This window comes from Gigantopelta aegis, chromosome 3 (genome assembly GCF_016097555.1).
Source record: "Gigantopelta aegis isolate Gae_Host chromosome 3, Gae_host_genome, whole genome shotgun sequence".
NCBI classification, from domain to species: domain Eukaryota; kingdom Metazoa; phylum Mollusca; class Gastropoda; order Neomphalida; family Peltospiridae; genus Gigantopelta; species Gigantopelta aegis.
Window position 1 is genome coordinate 19,261,757 of NC_054701.1, and position 17,395 is coordinate 19,279,151.

The 17,395-nt window shown below is 34.6% G+C and overlaps 1 protein-coding gene and 1 long non-coding RNA gene across 2 annotated transcripts in view; one reads left to right on the forward strand and one right to left on the reverse strand.

The window, feature by feature from the left end:
* Positions 1 to 2,998, reverse strand: part of LOC121367650 — a 3,276-nt gene extending 278 nt beyond the window's left edge. Inside the window, exons 1-2 of the long non-coding RNA XR_005957406.1 lie at positions 2,068 to 2,998; positions 1 to 428 (exon numbers count right to left, since the gene is read on the reverse strand). The exon at positions 1 to 428 is cut by the window's left edge and continues 278 nt beyond it. This is a non-coding gene — a long non-coding RNA (uncharacterized LOC121367650). The remainder of the gene's footprint in view (positions 429 to 2,067) is intronic.
* Positions 1 to 16,827, forward strand: part of LOC121367649 (ran-specific GTPase-activating protein-like) — a 17,850-nt gene extending 1,023 nt beyond the window's left edge. Inside the window, exons 2-6 of the mRNA XM_041491944.1 lie at positions 5,028 to 5,131; positions 6,341 to 6,498; positions 9,507 to 9,635; positions 11,383 to 11,463; positions 11,774 to 16,827. Coding sequence (XP_041347878.1) covers positions 5,028 to 5,131; positions 6,341 to 6,498; positions 9,507 to 9,635; positions 11,383 to 11,463; positions 11,774 to 12,012 — 711 coding nt within the window. The 3' untranslated portion in view covers positions 12,013 to 16,827. The remainder of the gene's footprint in view (positions 1 to 5,027; positions 5,132 to 6,340; positions 6,499 to 9,506; positions 9,636 to 11,382; positions 11,464 to 11,773) is intronic.
* Positions 16,828 to 17,395: the final 568 nt, after the last annotated feature.

Here is a 17,395-nt window from a genome sequence, read left to right on the forward strand (position 1 = left end):
TAAAATATGTTTTTAAAAACTGAATCTTTGTAATATTTCGAGTTCACTTTTATAATGAATATAAAAGATTGGAAGTAGAAGCTCTGTAAATATACTCAGCAGGATAATATTGCCTCTCAATTAATGTTAAGTTATAACATCTTACTTTAATGATTGGGAGAAGAAAAAAATAAAATAAACGAAATATGAGGAAAAAATAGTTGGCAATCACTGGAATAAAACTTGTAATTTGATCATTGGGATCCAATACTAAACAGAAATCATGTAGGCAATTTGTGTCTTTAAAAGAAATCCTTGGAACAGGCATAATGTCCAGGATCTTACTGGAGAAAAAAAAACGAGGTGTCCAATACATCAGATATGACATAGTGCTGCCCCATTTTCCTCAGGAAACGCAGCTCTGTTCCATCATCATCAACACTTTCAACCTGCAAAATATGAAAATGTCACATTATATAACAAGCTTGTACAATGTACTGACAAAATGTAAACAGAAAAAAATTCCACATTTGTTTCATGTTTGTGCTGTTGCTTCTGTTGTTTATCTTACGAGGTTTGTTGTCAACATCCAAATAAATTTTCATGAGGTTTATATAACTAAGTAATTTAATCCAAAACTTAAATCTGTTTTGTACATTCCATAAAGTTTTTTTTGGCACAAATGGCAAAAGGGGGTGAGGGGGTTAGGATCGGTCAGGTAACCCAAGCCACACATATTATTTAATTTGGTCTAATTGTATTTGACTTCCAGGTTCCTTGTAATAAAGTGTTAAAATGTAAAAAAGAAAACACTTTAAATGGTTAACATAAAATGATACCTAAAAGTTATGTTTATAGATAAAACAACTAAGTCAATATTTTTTGTAGCATTTTTTTGTTAAAGTTTGTGGTTGCTATGGTTATGAAAATGCCTACATAAATAGCCAATGAAAAGATGGATTTTGATTATTTAAAGTTTTTTCGGCCATAACAAAGACTAACTAAAATAATCCTCAAAAGACTGTTCAGACATCTGCTTAAAACTTTTCTGTTCAAAGATTTTGATTACCGAATAGAAGTACATCAAACACAAAATAAAAGAACTTTAACCCTTTTTTGTTTCACCATCAAAATTCAAAGACTACAAAGAACAAAGTGGCTAGTCTTGTTAACACATCTTTTAGAACAGGTGGCAATTAGGGGCAATAAAAAGGTAGACACAGGTGGGCCACACAGGTGAGAGGTGTTACTATACAATACATTCAACCTCACTTTGAATCTGTAGTATCAAAAGGATGTGGATTATCACATTGGTGATAATTAAAAGTTCAAAATATTTCAAAAGACAACATAAAAGGCTTTTTTCTAAGCTTTGTACTCTTGTACTTCAACAAATAAATGGAGTCTGTGTTATGAGCAGCATGCCATGAGTTAAAATTGAGTTAAAATTTACTTATTTATTACGAAAATTAGGCAGATATATTTCAAGCACTATTTCATTAATGTGGACCAACATAAAGCTGGTTTAATTAATTAGGCACATTGATTTGCAAACAATCACTTCAGCTCATAACAAAGGTTCCAAAAATTAAAATAAAATGGGTGTCTGTGTTATGAGCAGAATACCATGAGTTACAATTGGGTTAAAATTTGCTTATTTATTACAAAAATTAGACAGATATATTTCAAGCACTATTTCATTAATGTGGACCAACATAAAGCTGGTTTAATTAATTAGGCACATTGATTTGCAAACAATCACTTCAGCTCATAACAAAGACTCCAAAAATTAAAATAAAATGGGTGTCTGTGTTATGAGCAGAATACCATGAGTTACAATTGGGTTAAAATTTGCTTATTTATTACAAAAATTAGACAGATATATTTCAAGCACTATTTCATTAATGTGCACCATCATAAAGCTGGTTTAATTAATTAGGCATGTTATATGCGAACTATCACTTCTGCTCATAACGAAGACGCGATTCTAATGGTGAGAGAATGACCATCAAAAATGCATTTATCATCATAAAATTTATCACAAAGTGTCAAGTAAAAAGAAGAAACATTAACAAAAGAAATACTAACCTTCCATTCGTGTGCACTGCTCGGTTATCAACCAAATTGAAGAAAAACGTCCCTGGATCAAATTGTCTTCCGCTCATAACGTGTCAAAACCAACAGACACGAACGCAGATCAAGCTCTCTTTGTAAATCACAACGTGCTTGGCACAAACCAATGACGCGTTGCTTTTAGTAAACAACTTGTGGAATGTATTAAGCAAATTTACAACATATCACAATTTTACCCAAAGTTGCAGCGTGTGTTCTTTGGCTCATAACGCACAGGACACCAATCACTTGCGAGTTATATATATGACCATAAATTACGTAATTTTACAATCACAAATCTCAGTTTTTCCCGTGTACAGTACTAAAGTGTACATATTAAGCCATGTGGTCTTTGTGACGAAAAAACACTTTGTTGCAGTAGATACATGCGTCGTCTAGCATTAATGTAAATAAGACACTAATGATTATGAGCGGAATGTAGATTTATCGCCAGTAAAATCATGCAATTTACTTAAATATACATGGAAACAATTTAATGAGAAAATAAGAGTATTTATCTTATGTTAGGTGGTAGTTATGGTCTGTATATTGCTTTTGTACATGGGGCATTTGTTGATCAAAATTTGTAGTCATCATGATGTAACAAAATGGCCATGGTTTTTACCCACTATTAATGTCGTTTTAGCTTTTTCCTGGACTTGGTGCAAACCAAACATAGCAAACTTTGCTCCTACTAGGTTCTATAAAGTCTTTCCTGGACATAGTTGTAAAAGCAACTTTGAAATTTTTTACATATCCTTTGAAAATGGATTTTTTGTTCAACATACACTCAGTGTACCCATGATCTGAGCCGTACTCATATGCGATTGATTGCAAGATCGATCACATTCAAATAAACTCAGTATTTTCACCTCCCCACAATTGTCAGTGCCCGTGGGAAAAGACTAATGTAGTAACCAATCATAACCCTTAAAGCCGCACACCCTAGTTCCATCCAGCGAAAATAAATTATAATTTGGTTAATCTACAAACCTGTAACACACTTAGATCACGTTTTTATCAAATGGAGTGAAAAAGCAGGTTTTATATCGATAAATACCATGGGAAATCCCCATGTCCCAATTGCTTGAAAGTTCGTATTCTGATGTCACAACAATGCCTACGTCACGACAAATTTCACAGACTTGGGGTGCGTTCCTTTCACCTCTCCTGGACATGTTCCAACTGTTCTGTCCTGGTTGTATCCCCTCTCCAGATATCGTAAGACTTAGCAAAATTATTGGTTTTAAGGGTTTGTAACGTTTTGTATTGAGACACTGACTTGTCTCAACTTTATGTTACTGAAAATGTTCATGAACTGTGAAGAAATATCTCACAAATGAACAACAAGCAAACGACAACAAATCGGATGTTGATTGCGCGAACCGTGCACGAGAAAACAAACCGAACCAAAATGATAACGGTCACGTGGTATACCAATGTCTGTGACGTTTACACAGGAAGATTCCCTCTAAAAATAGATTGGACCTCGCTTGCTTAACGGTTTTTTCTCGAGTGCGTGCGGAATTTTAAGAAATACTTAAAATGCATTTCGTGGTTTTACAAACGTCAGGATTACCAGGTGAATGGAAATGTGTATTCTAAATAATAAAATGTAAGTAAAGTGCAATTTTATTTGTGAAAAAATGGGTTATTTGTGAAAAAATGGGTTTAATGGTTAACAACTAGCTGTAACTAGGGCGTGTCCCTTTAACCTAAGTCTGAATAAACTGAATGCTGGAACGATTGGAAGACTTGCCTGCAATGGTACACCAAAGGACGTAGTGTGTAGTGGCCTACCACCTGGATAAGGCCAAGTGAAAAAAATTGTTTGGTTGGTAGGTAGGGAAAACTCCCCCCCCCCCCATTTTCGAGCTAATATTTCCTGAATAGTATAGCAGATTAATATATTAAAAGCTCTTTCTTTGTGTTACAGTGCAACTGACAATACATACTCTAATGAGAATCATTAATTATTTTCTATAAAAAAAAAAAACATGTCGTAACCTAGTCAAACCACAATCGGTATTAATGTAAACACCAACCAAGTCTAATACTACACGGTAAGGTTATAAACTACGATAACACTAAAATAACACTATAATTTGTTCATTGGAAAAAAGTTTTAATATCAAAGGTCTGATCCACAACATGGTTACACCCCCTCACAACTACAGCAACAACACTGATCTTCCCGGCCTATTTCATTGCCAGTATTGCAGTAACAAAATGTACATCATGAACACAACGAAGATGTCAATAAAAATTAACAAAATAAGTTAACAAAAAGATCTCCATACTAACTATCCTCATAGCAGAGATATCAAAAGAAAACAACTATTTTCAGGAAAACAGTTTCCCTTTTGGTCGTCCATAAGGACACTGCACAGTATCTTTGCACTGTTGACAAAGAGGTAAAACAGGTTTGTATTTTTGCTTTTAAAGGTCTGATCCACAACATGGTTACACCCCCTCACAACTACAGCACTGCAGACGCTATTAAATGTGAAAAGAGTTGTCATTTCTTAAGGTTTTGAGTACTACCAGTTCATTTCAAATGCCATGGATATTCTGTTAAAAACGTACATGTACTGTAGTATAAAATCAATTGTGAATGATTTAAAGGGGAATTACTCATGTACATGTAAGTTAACATTACTAACATAGGCAAAATTGTTTATGAAGATGGCAATAGGCAAAGATGTGGAGTTTTTATTTCCCCATGTCACTTTTTTTGTTGTGGATTATTTGATCCATAGCATGTTTTTTTGTTGTGGACTACATGTGTATTTGATCCATAGCATGTTTTTTGTTGTGGACTACATGTGTATTTGATCCATAGCATGTTTTTTGCTGTAGACATTTTCTTAATTGCAGGAGCAAGAAGACTGTTTGTATTGCAAATTTTTTAATGTGTGTATTCTAACTCCTTATAGGAAGAAGTTATTGACTCGCCAGATATCCACTTTGAACCAGTGGTATGTTTGCCTCAAGTTGAACTGAAAAATATGGAAGAAGATGAAGAGGAGTTACTGAAATTGTGAGATTTGTCAAATATGTTTAGTTTACAATATTAAAGAATTTTAGGTAACCTGAAGTAAGTTCGCATGATTTTTACTGGGTAACTCAGATTATATTTGCAGATAATTTTATTCAGTATCATGTCGCAATTTGCTATTCAAGTTCTAAAGATCGCTATGCAATTCTGTCAAGTTAAAATGTTGGTTGCTGATCAATTTTGAAACTGATAGCAAATGTTACTAAATAATCAAATTTTAAAACCAAAATGTTCCCAGGGAACACAATCTTGATTTGCAATATTTCTAGTGAAGTGACCAGCAGCTACTGTTTAATATTTTAAAATTGTGTAGTGCTCTCTGAAAATTTTCCTGGTTCTCTGTGTTTGTGTAAAACTTCTAGCAGTTCACCACGTTGCTAATTAAATTTAAATTTTTGCAAACAGAACAACGATTCTCATGAAACACTGCCCTGGTTTAGAGTTACTGGGGATCAGTGTGTTAACTAACAAAAGATGGTGGTTTGAGCTGGTGGACATTATCATCGGTCTTAATTTACTATAGTACATGGGGCACTAGCCCTCAGTCCCGTGGTTTGAGTTGGTGGACATTATCATCGGTCTTAATTTACTATAATACATGGTGCACTAGCCCTCAGTCCCGTGGTTTGAGTTGGTGGACGTTATCAATGGTCTTAATTTACTATAATACATGGAGCACTAACCCTCAGTCCCGTGGTTTGAGTTGGTGGACATTATCATCAGTCTTAATTTACTATAATACATGGGGCACTAGCCCTCAGTCCCGTGGTTAGAGTTGGTGGACATTATCATCGGTGGACATTATCATCGGTCTTAATTTACTATAATACATGGGGAACTAACACTCAGTCCTGTGGTTTGAGTTGGTGGACATTATCATCGGATTTAATTTACTATAATACATGGGGCACTAGCCAAAGCTTCTGTGAGGTCTTGTGAGTTTCTCAAATGTTTGTTGAACACTGGCCAGTTATAAAAAATAATTTCAAATTCCTTTTGTTCAGTGTATTTGTGTTGAGCCACTCTCAGCCACACCCATAAACAAATCATAATAACCACTTTGAAACATGACTGACTAACTGCAGTGGAGGACTATCATAATTTAAACTGCACTCGTCTCCAGTAATTTGTGTCGGGTGAATGGTTTGTTATTTTCTTGCCTTGCCTGATGTTTAACGTTTGTTCTAACAGACGGGCCAAGCTGTTCCGTTTTGATAAAGAAGCTGAGCCGGCTGAGTGGAAGGAGCGTGGAACGGGCGACGTGAAGCTGATGAAACACAAAGTGACGCGGATGATCCGGATCATCATGCGAAGAGACAAGACACTAAAGCTCTGTGCTAATCATTACGGTACGGCTCTTGTACTTGATGATTTTTCAGAGCATGAAACAAATAATAAATTATATTATTACCTGTATGGTTAAAAATATCTTTGTACATATCAAAGTGATATGTCTCACGCCAAGTGGCACGTAACATTTCATGACGTCATCGTTTGGGGCACAATAACCTTACAGGAACGTCAACCAATCCTCATTAAATAATTTTTATTCAAGCTCGTGATAACTGAAAATTATTTCACTTTGGACATACACATGATACGAAATGGAATCTGTTTAATATCCTATAATAGTGCATGCGTTTATAATAGTTTTCTTTATGGGTAACATAATTCAACGATTTTAAAGTGACTGTCCTGAGTTATAGCCAAATTGTAATATGTTTTTAGATAAAACTGCTGTTTTAATGAAAATTACAAATTGACGTTAGAATATCTTTATCTTCAGTGCATTTCTTGCCATCCTTAAATTTGTTATAGCTCTATAGTAGCTTACAATAACTTGTCAGATCACAGGAAATCCAGAATGCAATTGTAAGTCTCTATGCCCTGTCTATATGTATGATGAGACTATGTGACGGGCGGTCTGATGTTTTGATGACTGTCACATTCTCTGACATGTATTGCTTCATTTTAAAAGATCTGAATTTTAGGGTTTGAAGTTAACAACCTTTTTTGTTCAGCTGGAAGTTAAATGTTGATTACAGGAACTTGTTTTTAGTACTAATTGGAGGCTATAGGAGGTGATCTGGTCAGAATATATCTTGAATAATGTTTAGATTTTTCACAACAATTCTAATTGAACATTGTGATGCAGTTCCATCTTGGAAGGCAATATAGAGACCCATGTTACTTTTCTAACAATGATTTTACCTTTTATGTAGTTATTTCTGTTTCTCATGGACTAACAAATCCTAGATCAATAAAACTTGGTTCACAGTTTAATCTAAATGTTATTTGTTGTCCATTTAAATAAAAATTAATGTCAAGTTGGGAGATAGAGATGTCGCTTTTCCTAAAGTAACTGTTTTGCATTTAGCTGTTTTTGCCGTGAAACATTTTTTATTTAACAACTACCTTAGTCATAAACTTGACAAATTGTTTTGATTTAATTCTGTCAAGATGTATGATGAGACTGGTGACGGGCGGTCTGACCCATTTGATGATTGTCACAACCTCTGACAAAGGAAATCCAGAATGCAGTTGTAAGGGAACATAAGTATTTGAGACCATATTTAATTCACTTTAAAGTAGTTACGCCTGTATAAAATACAGATATGTAGTGTGGTAGGGATAAGCAAAACATTTCACCAAGTCACCTATTCAGTTTAAATGTGTTGCAAAAAACATTTATTTCCGACAAAATATCAATCATTAAATGCAATTATTTTATATGTTTGTAATAAATTTCTCCATTTGTTTCTGAAATTGACAATTAGTGAGTAGTTGAGCTAGTCCTGTCGGTGTGTGGAATTCAATTTCAGTACTGTGGCACTGACCGTTAGTCAGACACCAGACGTCCTGATATAATTGATGAGGTTTCTGGTAGCAGTCAGTATTTGCTGGCACTATTTGTGTGTTCCCTTATTTCTTTCCATCAGTCTATCTTGGTGAAAATATGTTCTGCTCACTGCAGTTTATACAAGCCTATGACATGCAGCATGTTAACAATATTTTGCACTCTTTGTCACAGTGCAGGTTGTAGATGAGTTGTGAGTACTTTAGAGGCGAGGACTGGTATGATAAAAATTGGGAGCTAAATCGTCACTGTGAATTAGGTTTTTTCTTACTTTACCAGAAAAGTTGAAAGGCTAACAGTGTATGTTGAGATGTGATTAAATTCTGCAGGTCTTATAATGTATGATGAGACTATGTGACGGGCGGTCTGATATTTTGATGACTGTCACATTCTCTGACATGTATTGCTTCATTTTAAAAGATCTGTGAATTTCAAGGGTTGGAGCAAACACCTTTTTTTAACACCTTTAATTACAGCCATTTGTGATGCAGTTCCAGGTTTTGTCACATCTTGGAAGGTGATAAATAGACCTGTTACTTTCCTGACAATGACTTGAACCTTTAAGCATTTAGCTCTGTTTCTAATGCACTATGCAAGTCCTAGATCAATAAAATCTGGGTCATTGTTGAACCTGTGAATGTTCAATATATTTTAAAACTAAAATTTGTGTCGAGTGAAATAGAGGTGTTGCTTTTCCTCTGGATATTTTTACATTAAGCTTCTTGTTTTTACAAACTAAGTTTCTGATCCAGAAACATAATTTATAGTTGCATCTCTGGGTGTTCATCGCGAAGGAAGTGGTGTCAAAAAAGTTTCTTTTTAATTTTAATAAATACAACTACTTTAATCATAACATATTTTAACAAATTGTTTTAATTTAATTCTGTACATGTGTATGATGAGACTGGTGACGGGCGGTCTGACCCATTTGATGTTTGTCACAACCTCTGACATGTAAAGTTGACAAGTTCAAATAATTGTGTTTCTAGCATAATCAGACTGAATTAGATTTATTTTTTAGTTAAAATTAAGAGTACCTTTAATAGATCCATTGTGGTAGTACATTTTACTGTATTAGTGCTTTATAAAACACAAGGAATAACAGGGGCCAGTTTCACAAAACATTGTAGTTAAATCTGCTACTAACAGTTACACCAGTCCTATGTTTATATGTGCTTGACCTCTATTGCAAGCAGAAAATTACATCATTACAGAAGATGGAGCTTTTTTTGCCATGAAATAAAGGCTGAATAAACTTTGCCTGTGAATTCATATATGATGGAAATAACTTCACAACTACTCAGGGTTTGAAATAATCTTTCGACTGGACCAAGTTTTTTAACAGACTTCTAGAAAAAATAGTGTGAACCGCCTATGGCTTCTAACGGGAATCAAGCTTCCTCATCCTGGGCTCGTTATTTCAACATGGTAAATGATTAACAATATGTGGAGATGTTATTAAAAAATTTCTTCCAAGTTTATAATTTTATGCTTTCTTAGTGATGCCGTATATGGATCTGAAGCCAAACTGTGGTAGTGATAAAGCTTGGGTATGGACAACAACTGCAGATTTTGCTGACGAGGAGAAGAAAACTGAATTGCTTGCCATCAGATTCGCAAATGCAGAAAGTACGGTTTAGTATACATCTTTATCAGGACTTGCTCTATCATTTGCCAAATTAGCTAATTTTATTTTAATTTGGCAAATTAATTTCATGTAATTTGAGACCTTTTTGTTTGAAAAAAACCAATCTATTTTCGGCTATTTCAGGGCTGATTACAGTTAAATTATACCTTATTTAAATCATCTTTCTTAAATTATAAATTTTGGGATATCTTGTGTGTCTGATTACCCTTGTGTTTGTTAAAAGAAAACCCCAAAAAGGTAGTTTGTTTTGTTTAGAAATATATGCACCATCCCACAGACAACATAATTCTAAAATGATAAATACTTGTTGCTAATCAAATTTGAAATTGATATCAAATGTTGTTAACCTTTTAGACTACTGGATTACTTTTTGACAAAAAACACATTGAGTGGGTACAAATTTTTACTCGCATATATTCACTTACATGTTTTAGAAATACATAAAATAAAGTTCATATTTGAATCGGTAAGTATTACTTTTGTGGGGTTTTCAAATTTTTATATTTTAGATGAGTTCATATTGATTAAAATTTGGCCAAAAATAAAATAAGGGCTTGAACTTAACGACGGCACTGACGGCAATTGCCATCGTTGAGATATAAATTGCCATAGGTAGAGAGCATTACCGATGGCACTTTTGTTCCGTCGGTAAAACTCTCAACAGTAGCAAAATATATACACCTGGTGTATATAATCTGCCAATATTTAACATTTTCACACTTGAAATATGTTTTAAATACAGCAAAATAACCTTTCAGTCATTTATTTTCTGCAAATGTCACTTTAAAAAAATTTGCCATCTGTGGGCTGTTTCACCTGGTGATTCCAGAGGGTAAGGACCATGAATTTTTTAACATTGTATTTAAGTAACATTGTATTAAATTTCTATATATTGGTTATAATGTCTTTCTGTAAAAGTATTTTGTGCACATGAATGATGAGACTATTGTGACGGGCGGTCTGATAATTTTGATGATAGTCACAATCTCTGACATGAAACCAGGCATCAAAATAGCATAGTGTCTGGTAGTACATTTTACTGTATAAAGCACATACGTAATAGCAGGTCTAACAGTCCTAAAACATCCAGAAACTTCATTTATTCATATCACTGTTAAATTGTATAATGCACAACTCATTAAACTTTAGTGGTTGTGGTCTTTGTTTAAATACGATTTTATGGAGAATGGTAATCTGAATGTGTTGCGGGCAAATAAAATGAGGCCTGCACAATAATTATGAAAGGAAGGAAGGAAATGTCTTATTTAATGATGCACTCGACACTTTTTATTTACGGTTTTATGGCGTCGGACACATGGTTAAGGACCACACAGATATTGAGAGAGGAAACCCGCTGTCGTCACGTCATGGGCTACTCTTTTTGATTAGCAGCTGGGGATCTTTTATATGCACCATCCCACAGACAGGATAACACATGCTACGGCCTTTGATATACCAGTTGTGGTGCACTGGCTGGAGCGAGAAATAGTCCAATGGGCCCACCGACGGGGATCGGTCCCAGACCGACAGCACATCAAGCGAACGCTTTACCACTGGGCGACATCCCGCCCTCATACAATAATTATATTTATGACTGATTAAAATAAAAATGTATGCTCTGAAGTATTGTTAAAAATTCCCTTTCAGTCTGTGAACAAGTTATCCAATTAGCACATGTTTTTCTTACCCATTGGACATTAGTTAAATTGAATGTTAATTTATTTTCAGATGCACAAAAATTTAGAGAAAAGTTTGAAGAGAGTAAAGAAATTATGGAAGAGGTCTTGAAGAAGGAAAAAATAAATGAAAGTAAGATTGGAAAGAAATTATTTAATTATGAACTGTTGTTACCTACACAATTACGCAGATCACAAGTCTCAATAGGTTTATTGAGAGCATTGTCAGTGTTTCATTTTAGTGAAATTCAATAATTTTGTGACATTTTTTAATTAATATAGAAGTAGAAATGTGATGGAATCATTTTGGTTTACCTCATGATGATATGTAGCATGCCATTGGTCACTTCAGCTGTAGTTGGTGACGTCCAATTTTTATAATCCTTTCTTTTTTTGTCTGAATTGATTTGGTATTGTGTATCTCAAATTTATCTGTATTTTAGATGGCATAAGAGATGAAAACAAAGGTACTAAAGATGAATTGAGTAATGAAGCTGAATCAAATTCACCGCAGAAAAATGTGGAAGGAGATGCATCGAAAGACGACAGTGATAAAATTTCAGAAAAACTTGGTGAATTATCAGTGACTGATTCTGGTGATAAGAATGCTAGCAGTAACGGTGACAAGGGTAGCACTGACTGTGTACAGAACACTGGAGACTCGACAACTAAAGAGGACTGAAAGTAATACGAGTGTTTTTAAGCTAAAACGTTGTGCTCTGTGAGAATCCCATTTCATTTACAACAGTGTTTTACTCTGGAATTACTACTTGGCGTAATCGACAAGCTGATCAGGAAATTTAACATCATAAAGACTGAAAACTGAAATAGTTTGACGACGACCTCTTAAAATTGTCGAATGAGAGCAGTCATTTGACATTTTTGTGATAAGATTGACATGATTGTTTACACAAATAAGAATATTAGTGGATGTATTAGCAGCAAAGAATGTGTGCTTTAGAGCTTGTTCATTATTGATTACCTATATCTGACTTGGTTAATAACTACATAAAGCTTGGAAGTGGTTATATTGTATCCTGATGACATCCTCTGTTTTTGATATTATACACCTTGAAATTAATTTAGCATCACCTAAATTGTATTGCAAGTAAATGGCGCCTAGAAGCAGTTGTCTATGCTGATAGGGGTAAAGCCAGATATTGACAATTTTTACATGTTCTGTATCTACTCCGTATTTATTAAAATGGCATGAATGAATTACTTAACGAAACCACATAAATGTGGTGTCAGCTCCATAGTTAATTGCCATACATTTTCACACACATATTTATAGTTTGTCTTGTCCACTAGAATGTGTTCAGTGTGTCGTTAAATAAAACATTTCCTTCCCGTCCACTAGAATACATTCAATATTGATGCAATGTCGGTGTTACTTGCTGTCTATCATTTTTGAAATATCCCCTGTATACACACAGCATCAGGGAACATTTAGTTTTTTTTAATCTTGAGTAACGGTATTTCTTGTTGATTGACAATTGATTACCAACTGCTGTTTAATGTTTTAAAATTGTGTAGCGATCTTTGAAACTTATGTAGCGAATCGCAACGTGACACGAATAAAATGTTCCCTGAAAATTTGGTTTTATATCCACGAAATGTTCACAATTACTTGCAAAGTATTAAGTAGTGAAACGTAGGTGGTGCTTAATTAATTTCTAGGCATATGTTAGTATTTGGTGTATGGTCAACCTAGATGCTCTTTGAAACTGTGTGCTATGATTTCATGTCCAGTTGCTGTTAAACAGATTCGTTTTGTATTTGGTTTGCATAAGGAGAACTAACGAATTGTCATGTGTGTATACATTGTATGTAGCAGGGTTCAAACTGTCATTCACCATATTGTTCATAACCAATGGAGTTTGAAGTTGGCAAATATTTTTATATTTTCCAAACGGCTTAAATTGAGAATTGTTTAACAAGTGTGTACATGTATGTATTTGCATTTCGTTTCGTTGAGTAAACAAATATTGCCAAATTGCTGGCAATACACTTTGTGTGTGTGTGTACAACTTAAGTCTCCATTTGTGAATTTATGTCATCTGTTGTCATTATGGTAATACTGTAATGGTTTCCCATAATCCAAATTGGTGGAGCAATTAATACATCCACTCAGATTTTTTCATGGCAAGGTCTAATAATGTCTTCCCACGTATATCTTGTTTTCTCTTACACAATTATTGTTTTCTCTGCTTTCTTTTTCTTTCCTGGCACAAAGTATTGTGGTTCATTACATTTGTTCATGTCATTACATTTTAACATGAATGCCTACTTTGTCAACTAGTGTTCAAATGGGTAGGATTGCCTATAAGAATTTGTTAACTCTGTATGCTGCCCAGTGTTACAGTGTCTGGGACACTAGACAGGATCTGCTGCCTGGTGGAAGCACCTATATCTCTGTCCAAATTTAGATCGGGGTGTCCCCACTATCTTACTACTAACTGTAATAATTTAAACCCACCCAAAATGTTTCAATAATTGTGGAGGTACCATGTTTCAATGCAGCCAGTAGTGTTTAAAAACTAATCCTTTATACTTTAGAGAGGGAGGGAGGGGTTATTTAAGCATTTTGGTTTTTTTCAACTAATTGATTTTAGTTGTTGATGTATTCCATAGGTACCTTTATTCAAGATAGTTTTTTTTGTGATCTTCATCTTTCTCAAAAAAATTTTTATTTGTAAAAGGGTTCTTGTATTTCACTGGTTATCAGAAAGTACATTTTTATCCACATATTTTCGAAGCTATCTTGGCATGACAATATCGAAAACCGGCATAGCCTTTGACTAATAATATAACCCCTGATGGGTTTACGATACTGTCGCACTGGAATAGCTTTGAAAATATGGGCCCAGGTTTATTTGACTGTTTATTTTGTGCATTGTAATGATTTTGTTTTCACCAGTTGTATAATTCTGATCACCTGCTGTATAATCTGTTTCAAAATGAGATTCTTGTATGATGTCCTTTTTGAAAAATATATTTATCCTGTGGTCAAATAACTTTACCACACAGACATTTGCCATAAAGGCAGGTGTTAAAAGTAGCTACAAGCAAACATTTTTTTCGGTTCCTGCCTATTTAAAATAAACTACATGTACAGTTTGTAAATTTGGATCTAATTGTGTTTTGAGATGTGGTAAAAATAGTCGATTGAAATTGTTGAAAATCAGTTGTTGGGACTAATGTGTTACACAACTTGTACTTGTGTTATTAATATTCTGTCTGTGGATTTTTTTTACTGCTGCTATTGTCTTTCATCCTATGTAAATCATTGGGTTTCATTCATTCTATCAAATCTTGCAAGTCTGCCACCAGTTATGGGTGTTCATCACAGGGTTTGACAAATCCACTGGCCCTTAAGTGTCCCGGCTAGTGAATTTTTGGTCTGTGTTAGTGGAAATTATCAGCTGTAATACTATAGTACATAGGACACTATCCAAAGCTTCCGTAAGGGCTAGGAAATTTCTCAAACATTTGTCAAACACTGGTTCATTATCATTGAAAGTGCATGCAGGAGGCTGGTAGAAAAGTAAGACTTGGGCGAAACTGGTTTCCGGGCAAAAGATTTTTCCAACCCTGAAGAGTATCTATTGAGAATGGTGAAGTGTATAATTGTAAGCATGAAAAGTAGGCAGCAGTGGCACTAGCAGTAGCTGTTAAAGGTCTCTGCCAACAGTTAACTTAAGAACTCGTCTGATATTGTATTTAAGTCTGCTAATTCTGTTCAGTATTGCTGTACCGTGTCATCTCTTTTATGTTAGTTGAATTGACATTACTTATTGTTTTAAATCACCATTGGTGTTTGAAAATGCTCAGAATTTGTCAGTTAGAAATGTACCTACCTAAGGTGTTTATGGTACATGTTCATAATGTATGTGAATGTCTCAGAATTTGTCAGTTAGAAATGTACCTACCTAAGGTGTTTATGGTACATGTTCATAATGTATGTGAATGTCTCAGAATTTGTCAGTTAGAAATGTACCTACCTAAGGTGTTTATGGTACATGTTCATAATGTATGTGAATGTCTCAGAATTTGTCAGTTAGAAATGTACCTACCTAAGGTGTTTATGGTACATGTTCATAATGTATGTGAATGTCTCATCCTTACTCAGGCTTGTAATTGAGCCTCATAACAGAAGCAAAATATGGCCTGCTGTTATTATTTTAAAGTTTCTGCTAAGAAAAAACATGGCCTACTGCAAATAAAGACAACGTGGAGTGGTGGGGGTTGGGATAGTGTGTCAAAAATTAACACCTCCACAATGTATTTTAGAACATTAAGCAATTAAACTGTCCTCAGTGGCGTCGTGGTTAAACCATGCATTAAGTTCAGTTTAAAGAAAGGATATTCATTCTTAATGAACAGTTCAAGAGTTGAATCAATCAAGAGAGTTGAAATAAGTGTTGATTAAAAAATATTAATTTCTTCACCTCCCATTGTTTTTAGCTTAAAATGGCGTTATGAATTTAAGTAATTGGTATTTTCTGTGGTAAAATGAAGTCTTTGTTTTTAATACTGATCCACTTGTTCAGAGTATATTGGGTGATGTATAGTATTCCTTACCGGAGAACTTCTTGAATCTGAATCCGTTTAGGAAATGGGTATCTACTGTTTATGAAAGTCGAAGAGTTTTCATCGAAAAACGCAATAAACGCCACTATACACATCCAATCCTAAAAACATTTTTATTCCAAACCACCATAAACACTACACCAGTTTATCTGCAATCTGCAATATATCCTCGGACAATCGTATCACGTTTTGCTGAAAATTGAATTTGAACTTGTGTGTTCGTCTATGTGTGAACAGTGTCCCGAGTGGTGTTCGCATAATGGTTTTTAATATGGCGTTTATCACGTTTTGCGATGAAACTCTCAAGTGTATTTATAGGTATTACAAACCAGATATTACGTGAAGTGATGTCCATTCAGTGGTGAAATGACAATCTGATGCTAAACGTGGTAGTATTTCTAAAGTTAATATTACAATTACAGCCCTGGCAATTACCCACGATTATTGTCGATGCCATGGTGTGTTCATTTTTCCAAGTCATTTATTTCTCCATAGCATGGTTTCTTCCAGAGGGTACAGAGGGTAAAATTACGTACCCTAAAATGTGTCAAATTTCAAAGTATTTGCAACTCGTTGCCACCAAATAGGGACAATTTTAATCAGTTTTGTTTTTATATTACATACCCTCACATTAATTTCTGGCACAAATCCTGCATGTAACTTCAGTTTACCTATATCAGTTCTTTTTATTATTTTTTGGTAATACTGACAAATGAAACACTTCGAACACATTACCTGAAAAGATGCAGTGAAGACTTTATTTGTTCACAGCATATTGTTTGCTATAGCCATTTTGTGAATTGCCAGGGTTGGAGTATTGTAGTGCTGCATCATGAATGTACGTCACAACATACAAACTGTGATAGATGGATTTGTTAAATGTATTAAACCAAGTTAAATTCCAGTTTGTTTGTCTTTCTATACGCCCGTCTTTGATGCGTTGTAATATGGTATGGCCTTTTTCTGTCCATAAACATTTTGCTTCCAGGGCATCTTTCTGATCAATTCAACTTGGGGCGGCAGCGTGTTGTACCATAACCAGGTCACCACAACCTACTTTACATGCATTACTGTAGGTAGTATTAAGCCAGATAACATCCGACTTGGTCGAAGTTCGAGATGTATATCTTTACAATATTCTGTAACGAATTAAATTTGATTTTCATGGCAATTTACCGATTATTTTTACAGAGTTATTGCCCTTTAACTTTGAAGTTACGGACATTTGTTGGGCCCAGGTAGTGGACATGACTATTACTTAGCTCATTCCATTAATTTGTGCTTCTCTATGAAACTGCTGATCAGTGTATCATGTAAGCACTGGTACGTTTCATTGACCAACCAGATGTGTGAATACATGGGCATACAGGCTCATATTTTTGTAGGGGTGCAGGCAGCTTTTGTCCTAATCTGGATAACTACATTTATTCTTAATAGCATTGCTACCATACAGCTATATAGGGTTGCAAACG